General features: G+C 27.8%; 1 protein-coding gene across 1 annotated transcript in view; it reads left to right on the top strand.

Annotated features, from left to right (window-relative positions):
• The window catches only part of LOC117171929 (aminopeptidase N-like), a 50,982-nt gene that overhangs the window by 6,604 nt on the left and 22,554 nt on the right, over window positions 1-21,824 (top strand). Inside the window, exons 2-7 of the mRNA XM_033359592.1 lie at window positions 10,426-10,616; window positions 12,045-12,429; window positions 15,951-16,416; window positions 20,507-20,662; window positions 21,156-21,461; window positions 21,619-21,799. Coding sequence (XP_033215483.1) covers window positions 10,426-10,616; window positions 12,045-12,429; window positions 15,951-16,416; window positions 20,507-20,662; window positions 21,156-21,461; window positions 21,619-21,799 — 1,685 coding nt within the window. The remainder of the gene's footprint in view (window positions 1-10,425; window positions 10,617-12,044; window positions 12,430-15,950; window positions 16,417-20,506; window positions 20,663-21,155; window positions 21,462-21,618; window positions 21,800-21,824) is intronic.

The raw sequence follows: 21,824 nt of genomic DNA, 5'->3' as shown, positions 1-21,824 counted from the left end.
AAATGAATAAAACTATGAAAAAATGGAAAAAATTAAATTATAAAAAAACTTGAAGAAGGAAACTACTGAAAATTGTTAAATAAATAATAATGAAGTTGTTTACATAAAAAAATACGATTAATGTTTGAATTTGTTACTAAAAAAATTGTACATTCATGTAATTAGATTTTGAATTGCCTAATTTTAAAAACCATGAAAAGTTGAAGCTTTGAAATCACACTGTTTTTTTAAAATGTTAAACTTAAATTGAACTTAAACGAGTTAGCTAAAAGCACAGTAGAAAAACTGAAATTGAAACGAAAATAAATTGTTTTTTATTATTATTTATGTTAGATTTATTATTTCTCAATAAAAGTAAAGGCCTTAATTGAAATTTATTTTTTTAATTATTATTTCTGAATTCATTTAAAGGTCTTCACTGAAAACACATTGAAAACAAATGAAATTTTTTGAATCTCCATATTTTTTAATTTTATTAAAAAATGACATTATTTATAATAATAAAAACAATTTAGAAAAATATTGAAGCATTTAAAAAATTATGGAACTCAAAACAGAAAACTACTGGAATATTTATTAATATTTTTGAGTAATTTTCAATTATTTAAGATTCCATTTATTAAAATTTTTTTTGTTATAAAAACGCTTGGTTTTGTCGGGGTTAAATAATTTTTCCGAATTTTCGAAATATCGAGTGTAAAAAAATACCAAAATAGAAATATCATGAAAAATGACAATTCTCGAAAGAAAATAAAAATATCGAAAGTGATTTTTGCTGGATGCTTAAACCCGAATCTTGAAATTCCCGAAATGATAAAATCTCCACGAAATAGTAAATTCCCAAATTTTATGTTGCTGAAATACCAAATTCTTGAAAAATACAAAAATGATATTTAATACTAGAGTAGAGAACAAATATTCCACATAAAATAAAATATTATTCTAACACTAACAAAAAAGATATTTTTTCTAAATTAAAAAATTTATAAATATATATATTTTTGAAATGATTAATTTCGGAAATTTAACGATGACTGTATTTTCAATATAAACCTGCTCGTATATTCGGAAATAATAAATCAAAAGTCGATAATAATTTAAAAAATTAATTTGATTTATTAAAAAAAATTCAACTTTATTTTTCACTGTATTTTTTGTTAAGGCCTTGAATTTAATTTAGAAATAATAATAAGACACTAAAATTTCATATTTTGTATTTTCAGTTAGGACTTTTAAGTTAATTAGGAATTGAAAAGCTGAAATTATTAATAATAATAAATCAATGATTAATAGTGAATAATAAAAGAGCTAACGTTAATTTACTGATTTTCAATTTATTTTTTCCAGTCTTGTTTTATTAAAAAACTTTAGCATCATTTAAAAAAAAATAATAATTCTAAAATCAATTAATAATAATCATGAAAATATTAATCAGTTAATAAATTATCAATCAAATCAACGTGGTATTTCAATTTACTTTCAGTCAAAACCTTTAAGTTGATTTAGAAATAATAAATATAAAAGAAATAATGGTAATAAACGAAATATCATAGTTTTTATTTTCAGTTAAAACTTTTAAGGGGACAACTGAAAATTCCCGAAAAATAATAAATAATAAAATACACGAATAATAAAATTACCGAAAAATAAAAATACCGAATTGGAAAATTGATGAAAAATAAAATTCACCAATAATAAAATTGCCGAATATTAAAATTCCCGACAGTTTATAATATTATTGAATAGGAAAATTCCCGAATAATAAAATTCGCGACAGAAAATTGCCGATTTATAAAATATCCGAATTGGAAAATTCCCGAATTTTATCAATTCGAATTTTTTTAAAACATATTTTATTGATTACAAATACAACAATAAGACATTAGTTTCAAAAATAATTTTTAACATTTAAAATTTCGAAGCTAATTTCTTGAATTTAAAACAAGCGAATTTAAAACGTGCGTTACCTAGAAATATTTAATTTAAAATTATTGCTATTTTTAATTCAAAAAATAAGCTTCGAAATTTTAAATATTAAAAATAAAATTTTGAAACTAATATTTTATTGTTTTATTTATAATCAATAAAGTATATTTAAAAAAATTTTAATTGTTAAAATTCGGGAATTTTACAATTCGGATATTTTATAAATCGGCAATTTTCTGTCGGGAATTTTATTATTCGGGAATTTTCCAGTTCGGTAATATTATAAACTGTCGAGAACTTTAATGTTGGGGAATTTCCCAATTCGGTAATATTATAAACTGTCGTAAATTTTATTATTCGGGAATATTCCAATTTGGGAATTTTATAATTCTAAAATTTTTTTATTCGAGAATTTTATTATTCGGGAATTTTCCAATTCAGTATTTTTATTTTTCGGCAATTTTATTATTGGCGAATTTTATTTTTCGGCAATTTTCCAATTCGGTATTCTCAGTTTTCGGTAATTTTATTATTTTGAAAATTTTCCAAATCGGTATTTTTATTTTTCGGCAATTATATTATTTGCGAATTTGATTATTCGGGAATTTTACTGTGTCGGGAATTTTATTTTTCGGGATTTTTCAGTCGTCCCCTTTTAAGTTCATTTGAAAATAATTAATCTGAAATAAATAATAATAATACAAATTAAATTTAACAGTACGAAGTTTCAGTTTAATCCTTTAAGTTTATTGAGTGAATAATAAAGCTAAAATAAATAATAATAAAAAAATAAAATTTAGGACTAGACCCCTGAGTTGTCTTATAAATAATAAATGTAAAATACATAGTAATAGAAAATAACTTATTTGAATATTTTTAATTAAATTTTTTCCATTGTATTTTCAGTTAAGACGTTAATTTGGAAATAATTATTCTTTATTCATATTATCTTAAATTAATGAAATAAAACAATAAGGCAATCTATTAAACTATGAAAATATTTTTAAACTATAAAACTTGAAGAATAAAACTAGTGGAAAATGATAAATGAATAAAGTTGTTGAAAAACCTTATCTTAATATTATACCATCACCTGAATACATAAGACGTAAGAACACTTGTACAAAAGATATAAAATTAAATTGAAGTTTTTTTTCTCTATTGAGTCAGTCACGCCAACTATGATGAATTATTTGTTGAATGTTTTTAAAAATAATTTGTAAAAGAATTTGAGGTATTTAGTCGCATTGGAAATTATTCAGTTTGATTCTTCGCACGTGCTTCGTAAGTTGGATTGGTGCTGTTATGTCGAGTCGAGTCGAGTCGAACCTTATCGTTGGTAACGATTATGCAGTTAATACGTGGCCGACTCGTGCAGAGAGGAACCTTGAAGTTGCTTTGTGATAAACCAGTGCGATTGCAGAACCTCTAGAATAACTCATTTTTCCCTGGACCACTTAGAATTCTCAATATTTTACACGTTTTTTTGGGTCAAGAGTCTTACATAATATAATATTTATAGGTTTACATTTTTTCTATTAAAATTTGGTCAATTTTTGATTAAACTACTACGTTGTATTTTTTTCTTCCTTGGTGAAAGTAGAAAGATGAAAAAAAAGAGAAATTGCGGGATAGAAAAATAAATAAATATTTTATCTCACTCAATGCCCAGTGGGCACAAAATTTGGCGACGTCTTTACGACATCGTTATGACATAATTACGACAACTTTACGACATCCTATGTCCATGTCGTTTCGGTGTATTTGCGATATCGTAAAGACATCGTCAGATCATGCGACTCATTTACGATATCGTAAAGACACCTTAACGACATGGACATAGGACGTCGTAAAGTTGTCGTAAAGATGTCGTAACGATGTCGTAAAGACGTTGCCAAATTTTGTGCCCAAGAGTTGGATTACTTTCAATCCCTAAAACGCCCTCTTTTTCTAATACCAATAGAGTTCTTAAATTCCCGAGAATTTAAGTTCAGGTTATATAACCGAGAATATGAAAGAATTTAGGAGAATTTAAAAGAATTTAAGGGAATTTAAAAATTTATGATTTTTAACAATATTTTTATTATTCAGGTTATATCAGCGGTTGAATATAAATTATTTTTTAGCTCAGACATATTCAGGCATTACAGTGTTTCACATACAAAATTAAAAATTTTGAAATATATTAATTTATTTTAAACAATAAAAAGTTTTTCTACTTTAAAAGATAACTCTTTAAAAAAATGATTAAATTTTTAACATAATAGTTGAATATTCAATCTAAAAAGACGTATTGTCAAGAAAAAAGTGTTATAGTTTTGATTTTAATAAAAAAATAATGAAATTTATACGACAAAAGCAAAGAATTTTAAAACCAAAAAGACGAATTTCCAACAAATAAAGATTTTTCACTCAAAAAATAAATAAAAGTTTATCTAAATGATTGAACCTTCAAACCAGAAGACAAATATTAATTACAAAAATGCAATTTTTAAATAAAAAATATAACTGTTAGAGAAAAAATTAATTTTCCATGAAACTGATGTATTTTTACGCAAAAGAAAGGAAATTTCAAACTAAAAAATAATTTTAAAAAATGCGAATTTTTAACTAAAAAATATCAATTTAAAAAAAATGAAAAAGTTACATTTTATGTTAAAAAATTAATTCTAAACCAAAAAAAAAGAAGTATTTTCCACTAAACAATTAAATTTTCAACCAGACATAAGCCTTAAATAAAAAAAAATTTCACAACGTAGCTTAACTTTGACCCAAGTAGTTGAATTTTCAATTAAAAAAGATTAATTAAAAACAAGATAATTAAACTTTTAACCAATGAAGATAACTTTTTAACTGGAAATAGAAATTTTTAACAAAAGAAGTGACTTCTTCACAAAGCGATTCAGCTAAATTTTTAAAACAAATTATTTGAATTATCAAGCGAAGAAGAACGATTTTTAACCAAAAAATTGGATTTTCATACAAAAAATAAAATTTCTTCTATAACGGATGAAGTTTTAAATCAAAAATATCAATTTTCAAAAAAAAGATTAGAATTTTCTGTTGAATTAGGTTTTAGTCGAGTTTTCACGATCAAACTATACATTTTTTAACAAGAAATAATTTTCTACGAAAAAAATTGAATTTTCAATCCAAAAAGACGAATTTTTAACAGAAAAGGATGACTTTTTTAACAAAATTTTTTAATTCTCTAGCAAATAGTTGCAATATTAAAAAATATAAAATTTATCTTCAAGCAAAAGAATGATTTATTACAAAAAAAGTTGAGGTTTCATCCAAAAAGATTCCAGTTAATTCAGTAAATTCTCTTTTCAAATGTATTCTCCTTGTTTAAAAATTCTTGTTTTCAGTTTAAAATGTGAGTATTCTAATTAAATAATAATAATTTTAGTTAAATATTCAGCTCTTAAGTTGGACCTAAGATTACTTGGCTGAAAGTTCAACTCTTTTGTTATAAATTATTTTGTTGAAAAATAAGCTGTTTGATGGAAAACTTGTTTTTTTCTTTGGATAAAAAGGAATTTTTTGCCGTAAATTCAAGTATTTTGTTTAATTTTTTTCTTGTTTAGTTGTAAATTATTATTCCTTTGAACTAAAAATGTAACTATTGTTACAGTTGAATATTCCCTGATTTTAGTTAAAAATTCATCTCTTTGGTTAAACAATCATTTTTTAACTAAAAATTTGTTTTTTCAATTTTTGATTATAAAATGAGGACCTTTTGTAGTTCAAAATTCGTTTTTTGTTTGTTAAAAAATGATTTTTTATCTTAAAACATCATTATTTCAGTTTTGGTTGACAGCTTATCTTTTTTTTTTAATTAACTTTTGTTGTTGTTAAAAATTCAACTATTTCAGTTGAAGATTCATTGTTTTAGTTGAAAACTTATCTTTTTTGCATAAAATAGAACTTATTCGAGAATATTAATTTTCAATGAAAAAAATTTATTTTTTACTAAAATGATGAATCTTCAACCAAAAAGATTATTTTTTACCAAGAAAGACGAAGTTTCAACTGAAAATAAGGTAAATTGTATATTTTAAACAAAAGGTCAAATAGTACATTTCTTCAGTAAAAAAATTAATTTTCAACCGATAATGACGAATTTTTAACCAAATAGTTCAATTTTAAACTTGAAAAAATAAACTTAAAAAAAATTTCTACTAAATCTTCAACAAAATAGATAAATTTTTAACCCAATAGATGATTTATCAACTAAAAAGATGAACTTGAACTAAAATGATGAATTTTGTCTACAAAAAAATGAGTTTGTGACAAATAGGTTGAACTTCTAACCAAAAAAATCATCTTTTTATCAAAAAAGACAAATCTCTAACAAAATGTATAAATTTTCAACCAGAAAGATAAATTTTCTAATAAAAAAGCAAATTATTTTTCTATCTAAAGGACGGATTTTCAACAAAATGAATAAATTTTCAGTTATAGAAATAAACTTTAACCGAAATTGAATAATCTGTTACCGAAAAAAATGAATTTTCAACCAAAATATTAAATTTAAAAAAAGAGTTGCGTTTCTAACCAACAAGATGTATTTTCAGCTAAGAAGATTCATTTTCTACCAAAAAAATTAACTTTGGAGAAAATACATTAATTTTTAATTAGACGGTTAACTTTTTACCTAAAAAACATAACTTTTAGCCAAAAACCGATTAGAATAAAATGATTAAGTTTCTACCAAAAAAAGACGAATTTTCAAACAAAAAGATTAAGTTTTAACCATAAACATTAATATTTCACAAAATTCATGAATTTTCAACCAAATAGTTGAATTTTTAGCTAAAAAAGGATTGATTTTCAAACAAAAATGGAACATGTTAATTTTTAGTTATGAAAATTACTTTGAATCATTAGACAAAGAATTTTCAACAAAATAGTTGAATTTACAACCGAAAAAATAAATTTTTAATCAATTTTCAAAATGTAAATTTTACATCAAACTTTAAATAGTTAAACATTCAGTTAAAAAAATGTTTTCAAGCATACAAGACGAATTTTCAACAAAATAAATCAATTTGAAGCAAAGAAATACATTTTTGATAAAAATTATGAATCTGTTACCCTGGAAAATTAATTCTTAACTGCGAAACTTAATTTATTACCAAAAAAATTAACCTTGGACAAAATAAATGAATTTTTAATCAAATAATTGAATTTTGAACTATAATGAATGACTTTTCAACCAAATGTCGAATATTTAAATTGACACTAAAAAAATTTCAATCAAAGAAAGTACGAGTTTTGAACAAAATATTGTAACCAAGAATATTAATTTTCTTCCAAAATACTAATTTTAAGAAAATGCAAGAATGATAAAAAAGATATATTTAGAGTTCCAATCTTGTACAAAACTGAGAATTTTTGACTACGTTTCTTGAAAATTTGCAATTGAAAAAATTATTTTTTAACCCAAAAAACAAATTTTTGACAAAATAGTTAAATTTTCAACTAACAAACCTAACTTTTACACACAAAATGGAATAGTTTTCTTCTAAATATTTTTAGAAATTCTGAAATATTTATATATAATTTGATCTTCATCCTTATTTTATTCTTCAAAATTGTAAATTTATTGTAAAATTTTGTTTGAAAATCGCGCGCTTTTCATCACTTCTGGTTCCGGGTTAATCGTAGCCAATAAAAACAGTTGGAAGTTAGGGCACAATAGGAATTTAGATTGATAGAGAGATAGTAAAAGTTTGACGCTGAAAAATAAAGGATATGGTGAGATAGAAAGGAGTTTATTGAAAAAGATAGACGTTAATTTACATTTACAAAGAAATAAAAAAGGCTTTGATCGATGTACAATAAAATGAAATAAAGAAGAGGGTATTAAAAAAGATAGACGGGAATTTGTAATGTGTTTGTGCGTGTGTGTGTTCGAGAGAGAGAAGGGGGAGAGGGGAGAGAGAGAGCGAGAGAGAGATGGTGACAAAGAGGGAGGGAGGAAGAGGGAGAGAGAAAGAGGGGAGAGAGGGAGATGTAGAGGGAGATGGAGATGGAGAGAGAGAGAGAGAGAGAGAGAGAGAGAGAGAGAGAGAAGAAAATTGACAAGGATAGATTTGAATTTAGATTAACAAGGAGATTGAAAAATATAGATGTTGATAGACCTACAATACGATGAGATTAGAAACAGGACTTTGAAAAAGATAGTCGTGAACTTATATTAACTACGTGATAGAAAAAGATAGGCATTGATAGACATAGAGCTTAGGACAGGGTAAGGAAGAGGAGATCGAAGAAGATAGAAGGGAATTTAGATTGGTAAAGTAAAAGATTAACGTTGAAAGCTGAAGGACAGGATAATATGGAGAAGAGTCTGTGGAAGAAGATAGACGGGAATTCAGATTAAAAAAGGTAATTAAAGATTGATGTGAATAGATGCAGGATAGGATCAGATAAGGAAGAAGGCATTGAAAAAGATAGATGAGAGTTTATATTGACCGAAATATAGGAAAATATCAATATATATAGGTAAAGGATAAGATAGGATAGAAAAAAGAGATTTCAAAAAGATAGTCGTGAATTTCGATAAAAAGAGACAGAAGAAGATAGACGTTGACAGACATAGCATAGGAAGGGATAAATAAGAGAAGATTGAAAAAGATAGACTGGAATTTAGATTAACAGCGAGATAAAAAAATATTGATGTGGATAGATAAAGGAAAGGATGGAATAGAAAAAAAAAGAATTTGAAAAAGATAGTCATGAATTTATATTAACGAAGAAATAGAAAAAGATAGGCAGGAATTTAGATTGACAGAGAAATAGAAAAATATTGACGTGGATAGATGGATGATAGTATGAAATGAGAAAGAGGGTATTGAAAAATATAGTTAGGAATTTAGATTACCAAAGAGATAGGAAAAGATAGACTTTAATGGACGTAAAATAAGATAAGAGACAGAAGAGGCTATAGAAAAAGATAGACAGGAATTTAGATTGACAAAGATATAGAATAGGATAAATTTTCCCTATCTTTTTCTACCTTAAAGATTCAAAATTATTCAAAAAGATAGGATCTCTATCATCGAAAGATAATCTTGGTTGATTGCTTAAAAATTTCAAGCTATTTGTTGTAAAATTGGCAAAATCTATTTAAACTATTGTTTAAATAATTAATTATTAATCGTTAATTTATGAATTTTCATATTTGAGAGTTGACGGAAAAAAGTTTCTTAGTCGATTCTGTAAAAAATAAAGTTTATTCCTTTATAATAGTAAAACTCTGAATTTGTTTACGAATATTGTAAAAATAATTAATAATTGTTATCAATTTGAAAAGTATCACTGCAAAGAATATTTGAAAAAAGATTTTCAGTTGATTTCATGAAAAAAATGGTACCTATTCGTTAAAAAATATCCAATCTCTGAATTTTTTAAATAAAAATAGTCTAAGCAAATGACAAATGGTATATATTTTTAATTATTCCTAATGAATTATTAATTTTTGTCACATTATATACGAAATTACTGGATTTTAATTTTTAAACATAGAAAATTTTTGCTTATATAATGGACTCACTTCTTTTATTTCCTAAAGAATAATATTAACTATTGTAATAATATAATAATAAGTAATTCATTTCACTAATTATCAATAATAATCTAATTATTTATTAATGATGATAATATATTATTGTTACAACGATAAAAAAACATTTCTGTGTTGAAATGTCACAGACTTATGATGCCCAACATGTCGAAAAGGCATTTTTTGGTTAGAGTTGGATTTTTATTTGCTCATTTTGCACCGGGCTGTCCCGGTACATATCATCAGTCACGGACGCATTTTTATAATGCAATCAAGTGATCTGATGAGAGCAGTCTGCCCAGACATATTAGACAAAGCCTGGTTTTTACCCCATCATTGACGGACTGGGTTGCAGTTAAGTGCACGATGGGGGGACCTACAGGTTAAGGTGGGTTCCGAACCACCAGAGCCTCGGTAAAGGTACATTGCAAAATTTCCAGAGGCACCGGCTCAGGGATCGAACCCCGGACCTCTGAGGTGAATTCCGAGTGTCTAACCAACTGAGCCACCGAGGCCCATAAGCTCATAATATTATTATTATTTTTTTATTATTATCATTATTATTATTATTATTATTATTATTATTATTATTATTATCTTCCGCTTTTAAATTCATTCAGCTGCAATCTTAAATAAAAACTTAAAAATCGGTTAAGAAACTCAACCTCTGGAAGCCAGAGGTTTTCTGCAGTTTTCCTTTCCCTTCGCCAATCCGAGCAAATGCGAGACCTTCTGTTAAAAATACGGCTGCACCCAACTTTCATGTTCCTTAGAGAAGTTGTGGAAGCTCATCTTCCCTAACTTAAGTACCGTCACAGAATTAAGAGTTGTGACCCTTAACATTTTTGTTTCATTATAAATAATTTCTGAAGTAAAAAGCTTTTATTTCTCTGACGAGTTGAGAAAATTGTTTTATTTTTGTTTAGCTGCCAATATGGCGCAGTTGGAGCTTCCACGGAACCGGACCGAATTTGCAGTGGATCATATAAAGTACAATAGGGAGGGGGGTTGCTTCATCTCACATAGAAAACTCGCAATTACTGCTCTTATCGTCTTAATCTGTGTAGTTGCTGCAGGATTTGTTGGTGTCCACATTGCTTCTTTTTCAGAGAAGAAAGTAAGCTATACGTACGTATATTAGGGTCGTCCCATGTTTTTTAATTTTTATGATCTCAATTTCTATTAAGACGCTAATTTAGTCAGTCAACCCCCACCCCTCATAATGATCCGTCTTCCTCCCCTATTCAATCCTACTTCTTCTCCCCAAGCTTCCTCTCTTCCTACTTCTCCGCTCCTACTTCTCCTTCACTCTTTACTTTCCCTTCCATTCTATTTCTTATTTCCTCCCCTAATTTCAAATCAGTCTTCTCTCCCTCCCTTAGTATCCCTTCTCTATCCCTGCCTTCCCTACCTTAAAATTAAATTAGGTTGAGAGAAAATGTAAGAAAAAATTAAAGACAATCGATGGAAAAAAGACTAATTGAAAATATGCCCAGAGTTAGAGAAAAAGGGGGGGGGGGATTTTTTTCCACACGAGGGGCACGTTTTCTCAACTTTGTACAGTGATGAATCATTTTTTTCGAATCAGAAAATAAGTTTTAAGTTTTAGAGTTTCATAGTTTAGGGCAGAAACCATTATACTTACGGTCAGAGCTCCATCCAGCCGTCCTTTCATAGTTTTTCTCCCTAGAATTTTAGGAAGGGGAAGTGTTAGAGTGGAAGGGGTATCAGGCATGGAGAGGGTCACTAGGAACAATGGTGATGGTAGGATGAAGTAAGGTAGATGCAGTAGGGTAGTGGGTTATAATGAGGGTAGGATGAGTAGAAGAGGGAGGGGAAGTAGAAAGAATGCGAAGTAGGAGTGATGATATTAGGGGTGGAGTAGAAGAAGGGAGCTAGGTTAACAAGGGAGATAAGGTCGATTGATGGCAGAGTAGGGAGAGAAGAGGCAGGAGAAATAGGATAGATAGGAAGTAGAGGACGAGAAAAGAGTGCAGAGTAGGGGGAGTAGTGGCGAAAGGGGAGGAAATAGCGTATGATAGAGGGAGAGAAAGGGAAAGTGGGGAAGAAGAGAAGAAAATGGCAGTGTCGGAAAGGGAGTGGTAGGAGCGAGGGTAGGAGAACTAGAGAAAGCAAGAGAATTAATGAGGAAATAGGAAGTAGGGGAAGGGTAGTAGAGGAGATTGGGAGTAGAAGTATGGGAGTAAGAGAGGAAAGGGGGATTAGGGGCGAGTGATTGCTAAGCTGGGGAGGGGATAGGAGGCGTTTAAGGGAGGTAAAATAATAGTAACGAGAAGAGGAGGAAGGGAAGTAGGAGAGTATGGAATTGGATGAAGGAAGTAGGGGAAGTATGATGGGTGGGAAGTATGCGGTAAGAGAGCTTAATAAGGGATGGAAAGGGGCAGGGGAAGTAAAGGGGGAACTTTGAGAGAGAGATCAGAAAAATTAAAAAAAAATCCAGTTAGTTCTTGGACTACCCTAACATGCATATATCCAGTGCAGGAAGAATAAGATTTTGTATTATTTATGAAAGAATTTTTAACAGGCTCACGATCCGTTGGCTTTGATCGAAGAAGGAGAAGACAAAATTGAAGAATTGACAGAAAAGCACACACTTTCACCTTCTGTTTACCCTTTGAGATACAGTATCAGTTTGACACCGATTTTTGTCAACCAAACAATTTCAAAAATCCATGGTCGAATTGTAATTCAGTTTCGACAAAATGACACAGAAAGTTTGGAAAAATTGATTTTAAATGCTAAAAATATAAATACGGTCAAGTACCGATTGATCTCATTAAGTAAAGAGGCAGAAAATGGTAAAAGCAGAAAAAGAAGGGGGACAGAGGAAGATAATAATTCAACTACAGTTTTGGGCGAGGAGGCTGATAATGAGATGAATAGTACAACTATGGATAATTTGATAACTGGTACTTAAATTTTATTTAAGAAACTATAATTAATCCTGAGAACAAAAACTGATTAAATAATTTTCAGGGCTTAACATTTTTTAGATTTCGAACTTTATACTTTTTGTCGATCTCCCACCTACACAATTACAACACAAAGCAAACAAAAAGCCACATTTTTTCAACTGTATGGATAACAAGCTTCAACATTCAACCAATTAGTTTAGTTTTTAATGTAAGTTTTTAAACTAAATTTAAGAACAATTTTAATTTTTAATTAAAAGAAGTTTAATTCAACCAAAAAAATACGAATTTTCAACAAAATATTTAAATAATCAACCAAATAGTAGATCAATTTCCAACCGAGTGCTTGAATCTTATACCAAAATAATTTTATTTCAAACTACAAATATCAATTTTTAACCAATAAGGAATGCATACATTTTTCAATAAAAACATAATTTTTATTGAAAAATTTTTTTTTAGAAAATGATCTATATTTTTGAGTAAAGAAATGCATCTTTGACAAAGAAAATTAATTATTGAGAAATTAATTGTAATTTCAATATCGTAGTTGAATATGCAACGAAAAAATATTATCAACCAAGAAGATTAATTTTTTACAAAAAAAAAAAAAAATGAATTTACAACAAAATATGTGAATTTAGTTTATAATTAAAGAGTTGAATTTTCCACCAAAGAGAGGAATCTTCAACCAAAAAAATAATAGAGAAAAAAATTGAATAGTTGATATTTTAATTAAAAATAAAATTCAGTTGAATTCATCTCAAAATAGAATATTTTAATTTAATACATGAAGGCAATAATGTCGACGAAATAAAATCAATTTTTAAGAAACATTTTAAATTTTTAACCAAAGAGATAAATCTTTAACTACTAATAATTGAAATTTTTAACTAACAAAATTGATTTCTTACCAAGAAAGAAGAATTTTTAAGAAAAGATCTGAAATTTCAACCAGTACAATTTTCAATCAAAAAATCAATTTTAAAGGAAAAATGAAACAGTTATATTTTCAGGTAAAAAACTAATTTTCAATACAAAGGGCATGGAATAGTTAAATTTTCAATTCAAATAATGATTTTTTAATTATGAAAAGATTTTTCAACAAAAAGTTAAGTTTTAACAAAATATTTAAATTTCCAACAAAGTGTGAATTAAAAAAAAGAATTTTTGATAAAATATTTAAATTTTCAAGAAAAGAAATGAATTTTATACGAAAATTATGTTCAACGAAGTTGAATTTTTAAGACAAAAATATATAAGTCTCAACAAAAAATTTAATAGTTGATATTTCTACCAACAAATATTTTAAATCTAAAACCCTTAAATAAAAAAAATGAATCTTAACAAAACTGTTACATTTTCAACAAAAGTACATGCATTTTAAAACAAACAGTTGTATTTTTAACCAAAAGACATTAAATTTCTATTAAACGTGATAAATTTTCAAACGAAGAAGATATATTTTTTAACAAAAGAGTTGTTTTTAACCAAAATATATTTTTCTCTCGATAAAGAAAAAAATGTTCATATAAATTATGGTATTTCTATTTAACAAAGACGAATTTTCTACAAAAATTTATATTTTTATATAAAAAATATTAAAGTTCAGTGAAATAATAATTTTTAAACCAAAAATTTAATCTAAGACCAAATAATTAAATCTTCCATCAAGAAATATTTTTTACTCGAGGATGAAAAAAATGTTATTAAAAATTCGAATTTTTAAGCCACAAAGGCGAATTTTTTATACCAAATTAATTTCCAATAAATAAAAGACTTTTCAACAAAAGATAAGTTTTAACAAAAAAATTAAATTTTTAATCAAGGGCATGAATTCAATTTTTTTTTTCTCTCGATAAAATAGTTAATTTTTTAAGAACAGAAATAAATTTGTATTAAAATGATGAATTTTCAATCATACTATAGTTGACAGTCAACAATAAAAAAAAATTATTTCAAAATGTCGAATTTTTGATCCACTAAAATTTAATTTCGACAATATAGTTTAATTCTGACCCGGAAAACATTAAAATTTAGTCAAAAATTTATCCTTAAAGAAAAATTTAATTTCGAACCAAAGAGTATAATTTTCAACCAAGGAATATTTTTAACTCAATAAAGAATAAAATTTCATTAAAAATGTGAAATTTCCAGACGAAAAAGAATTATTCTCTAGAAAACAGTTGAATTTTCAATCGGCAAATAAAAACTTTTATTAAAAAGTTAACTTTAAACACAGAAAATTGATTTTCAAACCAAATAGTTATATTATCAACCAACAAGGTGAAATTTCAATCAAAAGGAATAATTTTTTACGATCTAATACAAATATTCAAGAAAATGCATCAATTTTCAACTAGATACTTGATTTTTTTACCAAAATACACCAATTTTAATCGAAATATATACATAAGTTTTCAACTAAATAGTTGAATTTTTACCCAGGAAAATTTTTTCAGTTTATTCCAACAAAAAACGATGTCTTAGCCATGAAAGAAAAAAATGTGAAGAAAATGATCTAATTTTCAAGCCATGAAGACGATTTTTCTAGAAAGCTGTGGAATTTTTAGTTCAAAAATATGAATTTTCAGCAAAAAAGATCATTTTTAATCAAACAATTTAATTTTCTGCGAAAATAGTGTTGAATATTCAACCTAAACTATTAAATTTTTAACGAAAATGGATGACTATTCATCAAACTTTTTGGACTTTTAAACCATTAAGACGAATTCTCTCTAAAAAACAAAACAGTTGAATTTTAACGGGTTGGGTTTCCCCCAGTCCCAGGCCTTCACCAGTTTTCGACCATTTTTATTTTCGCGTGTTCTCGTGCAACTTTAGAAACTCGGTTCTATTACAATTCGCCCTCTGAATAATGCCACTCGGAATAGTGCCGTTTCTCCTTATTTTTGCTCGATCTATCCCCCGCCATCTTGCTATCACTTCCAGCGCCAGAATTTCAATCCAGTCTCTCTGAACAGTGCCACTCAAATCAATGTACGAAAACAAACCGTGTACCAGATTAATGCTTTATAGTACATATAATAATTAATCAAATACTTACCGAATCAAGGCTTGTACAAAAACGAATCGCTTTTTTTAATAATAATCGTGAAGAAATTTCAAACATATGCACTTCATACTTGTGTGTGTGTGTGTGTGGGGTGGGGGGTAGATAACTGACGTGTGGCATTATTCAGGAAGAGCGGACCGCCGAAAATACTCCCATACCAGCCCATTTCCGGCATTATTCAGAGGGCCGACTGTAATTCAGTTTGCACTTCAGTAGAAAAACAAGGAAAAGGTGAAAAGATTAAGAAATTTATTTATAAATTATATTTGAAATAAGCACACCCTTTGATGTTGGACTGAAAAAAGTCTATCTGTTGAAACAAGGAACATTTTAGGCCCTGATAATTTGTGTGAATTAGTAACCGCGATAAGTGTATATCTTTGAAGGAAATGTTGACGATAAGCTTACACCTCTGGTGTTATTATCAACTGTTATGCTTCAGGAATTACGGAAGGGGTAGTCGGAACTTTCACAACTGAAGTGTCTGATACAATTACAATTCCCTCGAACTTGGAGAAGCTGTCGGAAGGAGCAATCGAGAACGGAACTGTCTCTCAAAGTGATAACGATAACGTTAATGTTAACGTTAAAGTTAATGAGGATAATAACGAGTCACTCCCTTCAGGGAGTAACAACAATACGTCTCAAGAAAAGGGGGCAGTCGACAAAAATGGAGAGGGGGTGGAAATGAGAAGAGATGATGAAAATCTGATTACAGAATTAGGCAACGACACATCGAAAAAAACTGGAATTAGTAATTACGAAATCGACCAAGTGGGTGAGGTTCATGTTATTCATCCGGCAGCGCCTATGGAAACGGGCAATTACTCTTTGGAAATTGAGTACGAGGTTCCAGCCAATAATTGTGCTATTTCTTTTTCCAATTTTACTGCAAGTGGCGAATCTAGGTGAGAGATGAGTAATTTTATTATTAATACAAACTAATTTTAGCAATGGTCGCTAAATTATATTTCATCTGAATTAGAGAACCTTAAGGCTCCCAATTTTTGGATCTTTTCGTATTACGCATGCGTCGCAGCAATAAGTGGATTGGTTACAAAAAAGATACTTATCAATCTAAACTTAAAATAATTGGATGATTTTAATTCCTTAAAAATAAATAAATCGATTCTGAGTTAAAAAAAACAATGCCTTTTTAACAATAAACATGAATTTAAAAACATTCTTATATCTTTATGCACTTTGTAATCATCATTTGTTGCAAACAATTATGAAAAATAATTATTTTAAATAAGCGCGCCAAAAGTAACCAATCCAGTTGTAGGCACGACGCATGCGCTATACAGAAAATACTGAAATTAGGTTGGTTTTCATTCAATTATTTAAATGTATTCATTTTTGTAAAATTTATCGGGGAATCCGAATTTTGTGACTACAATTAATCTCAATCAAGTTTTATTTTTTATTTTTAAAATTTATTAAAAAATTTGAAATGACCGAATCCATTTCAAATTGAGCAGGACCTACACGTAATGTCACAAAATCACTTGGGACGCAATATGTTGCATTTTTTTCTCAAAGTAGACGCCGCGCGCCTAAAAAAAGGGTTTCTTTTAATTCAGTCGTCAAAACCTTTCCCTTCCATACTTTCCCTCTCTTACTTCCCCTTATGTTCCCTAATTTCTCCCCTCGTTGTCCTAACCACACTTCACCTTTTGCTCCACCCTCCCCCCCCTTCAAAATTTCTTGCTCCTGTACTTCCCTCTCTCCTCACTTCTCCAGATATGTAAGACTTCCCCTTTCTCCACCCCTCCCTCCACATCTGCTCTAGCCTACTAGCTCTTCCCCCAATTCCCCTCAATATGCTTTCTCTTGTCCAATCATTTCCCCTACTTCCTTTAATTTACCCTCACTCTCCCTCCTTCCCACCATTAATGAATCAATATTGAATCATTTACCATGACTTCCTCACCCATCATTTACCCTCACTTTCCCTATTTTTTCACACCTCATCTCCCGTAAGTACCCTGTGGTCCCTCCCACTTCTCCTACTTCGCTTCCCTTAATTTCCCCTCACCTCTCCGTCTGGGAATAAGTACGGCAGACGGATGAATGGATACTACGGTGGTCCAGAAATTTTTCTTTCGATTTTTTATGAATACCATGAGGAAATTTGTTTGAATCCAAACAAAAATAAATCCATTTCAAAAAATACATATTTAGAGGTGCCGCAAGCCCCATGAAGTTTAACACGTATTTCCCGTAAGAAAAAAATACGTTTTTGTACATTTCATTTTGAATCTTCAATATTATCTGAATCAATTTGAAACTTAATATTTCTCTTCAAAAATCCTATTAAAAATGTTTAAATTTCATTTCTATTCAAAAACTAAAATTTCACTTCAAATATAACCCCTATAAGTTTGTTTTATAGGATCCCAAAGAAACCCCATAAATCAACTAACGGGTTTGAGAAATTTTGGCGCTAATTCTAATTTTTTTGCCTTTTTTTAATGCAAATGGGTTCTTGTACATTATATACGACTTTATACTGATATTTCGATGTCTACATAAATTGTTTAAACAATTTAATATTGCTTTTAGCAATTTTTTCATAGAATCGAGTCAGGAAGTCGCGGTTAAAATTTTTTAAAACTTTTGTCCAATTTTCAATTATAGGGAGGTAATAGTTGAATCATGTTCACAATAATTATTGTTTAAATAATTGATTAATATTGTTAATGATATTATCTCAGAATAATGGTAGAAAATTGCAGTTTTAAACATAAGTTTCACTTTTTGTCTAATTTTTATTTAAAGTGAGTTGAATAATTAATTAAAGTCGAGAAAATTAATTGTTTAAACAATGTATTCTTATGATTAATAATGTTTCATTTGAGTTATGCTGGAAAGATGCGTTTTTTATAAATTGTCTGGCTTTCTGTCCAATTTTCAATTAGAGTGAAGTATTAATTATTTCAAGTTAACAAAAATAATGATTTAAATAATTTATGATCATGGTGAATAATATTATTTTTGCTTAATATTGAAATGCTGCGGTTTTTTCTGAAATTTCCAACTGTTTGTTTTTTTTCAACTATTGATATTTAACACAAATGATTGTTTAAACAAATTATTGTTGTTAGTGACTATCTTCATCCATATCAATGTCTAATAGTTGCGGCTTTTTTCTGAAATGTTTAAATTTCGGATCTTTTTTTACATAGTAAGACAATACTTATTAAAAGTAAACAAAAAAGTTGTTTAAACAACTTAATGTTGTGTAAAAATATTTTCTCTTAGATAAGTGCTAGAAAGTTGCGGTTTCTCCTAAAATATTTAACTTTCCTTCGTCTTTTTAGTTATAAATAAATAATAAGACAAAATCAAAAAAAATATTTTTCAAATATTATTATTGCTTTAAGTGAATTATTTTCGCTCTTTTTCCAATGTTAAAAAAAGAATGGAATAATTAGGAGCAGGTGGTAGGACTAGGGTTTAAATGACTTGTAAAAGTTTTGTTTTAGATTACAACAAGAAATTTATTTCAAATAATAAAAGAAAGAATGTGGAATTGCAAATATTGTAATATCCGAGGGAGGGGGGCTGATTTTTTTCCAGCTGCAATTTTTTAGCATTATTCTGAGAAAATAAAATATCATTAACAATGATGATGAATTGTTTTAACAATCATTCTTCTTAACATTAAATTGTAGAAAGAGTAGAATTTGTTTATAAAAACCGCGACTTTCTAGCTCTACTCTATAAGAAAATTGTTCAAATCAATAATAAATTGTTTAAACAATTTACGTAAACATTTAATTGTCAGTTCAAAGAGAAAATTTATGTACAAGAAACAATTTACGTTAAAAAAACCGAAAACAAATTATAATTCCCGACAAACTTCCGCCCGGTATTCATAAAAATTTAAGAAAAAAAATCCAATCCATTTTAGGACCACCCTAATGGAAACTCAACTGCAATAATAAATGTTATTTTAGAGAAAATATTAGAAATAGAAAAATTCTCAAAATTAAAAAATATTTGACATTTAAAAATTTCTAAATAATATAATTTAAGACTAAAAAGACAAACATATTGAAAAATCGTTAAATATTAAATAAAAAAAACATAAATAAAATACTTTCATTTGATAAACATATTTATTGGTTTTATTTAGTATTTTCATTTTATAAGTTACTTATTATAAAATTTTTTTCACCTATTTGTAATTTGTAATTTTATAACTTAAAAATTTTCAGCTGTCAATTTTATTTTGGAAATTATCTTTTATAGGAGATTTACAAAGTAAGCAATATTACAATTTCTGGGGACTTTTATTGTACGGAAATTTCAAATTGTCGCAAATTTTATAATAGCTAGAATTTCCTATTCCAAATTTTTGTTTCTGGATATTTTATTGCCCAAAAGTTTATTTTCTAAAAACTTTGTATAAAAATATCGTTATTAATTTTTTCATACAAAAACTACTTAAAGAAGATAATTAAAAAATAAAACTCTTTAGTCCAGAACTCATCAGAAAAAGTCAGAGGTCTTTTCATTTAGTTTTAATGGATATAAAATCGAATTTTCCGTTCATTACTGCTGACAAGAACAAAACTTTTAATTTCAATTTTAAAACTTTTATAACCATTCAAGCTCACTTTAAACTATCTTAAGTTTATACATTAATTTTTATAATATTTCTAGTAAAAAATAAAATAGTAATATTTTTTCTGGAAACTTAAAAAAATTATGTAATTTAATTAAATCCTAAGATTTGTAAATATGCGCTGTTTTTAATTTTTATTTTCAAAGAGAACTCCTTTAGGTATAAAAAATTAAAATGTTCAATTTTCAGATGAATATTTGTCTCTTGTGAACTTTAAATAATGAATGCGAAAAGGCAGCACATTTTTTTTACATAATGAAATTATTTATTAATAAATTTTTAATAGAAATAAATGTACTAAATGTAAGAATATGCAGTGAAAAAGAAAAGAATTTTAAATATATTTTTGCACTTTACTTTAAAAGATGGTTAATAGCAACTCAGCTGAAACCTATGAACTCACATCGACTTTTTCCCATTTTTGATGACATGAAATTTAAGGCTTGTTTCTCCCTGTCTGTGTCACGTCCCAGAGAAATGAGAGTCCTCTCGAACATGCCACTCAAGATGTCAAACGACTCGTAAGTAGACTTCAGTAGGACAAAAATTGCTGCATTTCATTTCAATCCTTCAAAGAACATTAAGTGTATAACTTAAACTCTTTTTTTTATAATTTTAATAATTAAAGTTAGTATTGATTAATAATGTACACTAATTTCGGAAATTATCTACAAGGCCAGTCGAAGCAATGAAAAACATCACTGATGACTTTGAAACACGACAATATTGACAGAACTAAAGGTAGAGATGTGAAATTTAGAGGACGAAATATTTTAAATATTATATTTCTTCGAAGCTAAGAAAACTTAAAAAAGAATTACTAGTTCTTGAGTTATAAACTAGAAATTTCTTTCTTATGACCCTGTGATATTATGCATCTTCCTTGTGCAACAGATGTTTATTATTTCAATATTTCCGAGGGCAGTGTATATTATTATTAATTAATAAATTTAATTTGTAAAATAAATTTGTGTATAATAAAATCTCTGATTATTAAAAAATCGTTTTGAACAGTTTCGATGGCCAAATCCTCGATATTTTTGAAGAGACTGAACTACTCTCTCCTCACAATTTAGCTTTTATCGAAGGCAACATTCAGTTTATTGTAAAAACTGACTACGGTGAACCTAAAATCCCAATAAACTTTTGGGGAGATTCAGAAAGAAAACTGGAAATGACATATTTTATGGATAAAATTGATGTAGTATTGGACAATTTGGTCAGTTTGTTCAACATCACTTATCCTATGAAGAAAATAGACGTGATTGGTCTCCCTATGATAGTAGATGGGACGGGAAGTCCCGGATTGATATCAATCAAGTGAGTTCTTTGCATTTAAAATTTTCCAATCCGAATTGAAATCATTTCACAAAAAAGAAATACAAAAAGAAGTCACTGATTTTCTGTAAAATTCCACTGATTCAAATGAGGAGAGTTGGTTGTAATTCAGACATATTTGGAACAACTTTGTTTTTAGAGAAGAACTCTTTTATGTTGGTGATAAGTCAGCTGTAGTGATAAAAATGAATGCCATCAAGAATTTAATTCATCGAGTTGGTGAACAATGGTTGGGTGGATTAGTCAACACTCAAAATTGGACGGATTCTTGGCTTTTGGAAGGATCTCTTATTTATTTCAGCCACGCACTTCTTAGAGAAGCAAGTCATTCATTCATTTTTTGGC

Source organism: Belonocnema kinseyi, chromosome 4 (genome assembly GCF_010883055.1).
Source record: "Belonocnema kinseyi isolate 2016_QV_RU_SX_M_011 chromosome 4, B_treatae_v1, whole genome shotgun sequence".
Classification (NCBI taxonomy): domain Eukaryota; kingdom Metazoa; phylum Arthropoda; class Insecta; order Hymenoptera; family Cynipidae; genus Belonocnema; species Belonocnema kinseyi.
The sequence above is the reverse complement of the archived record's forward strand: the minus strand, read 5'-3'. Positions and strand labels throughout refer to the sequence as shown.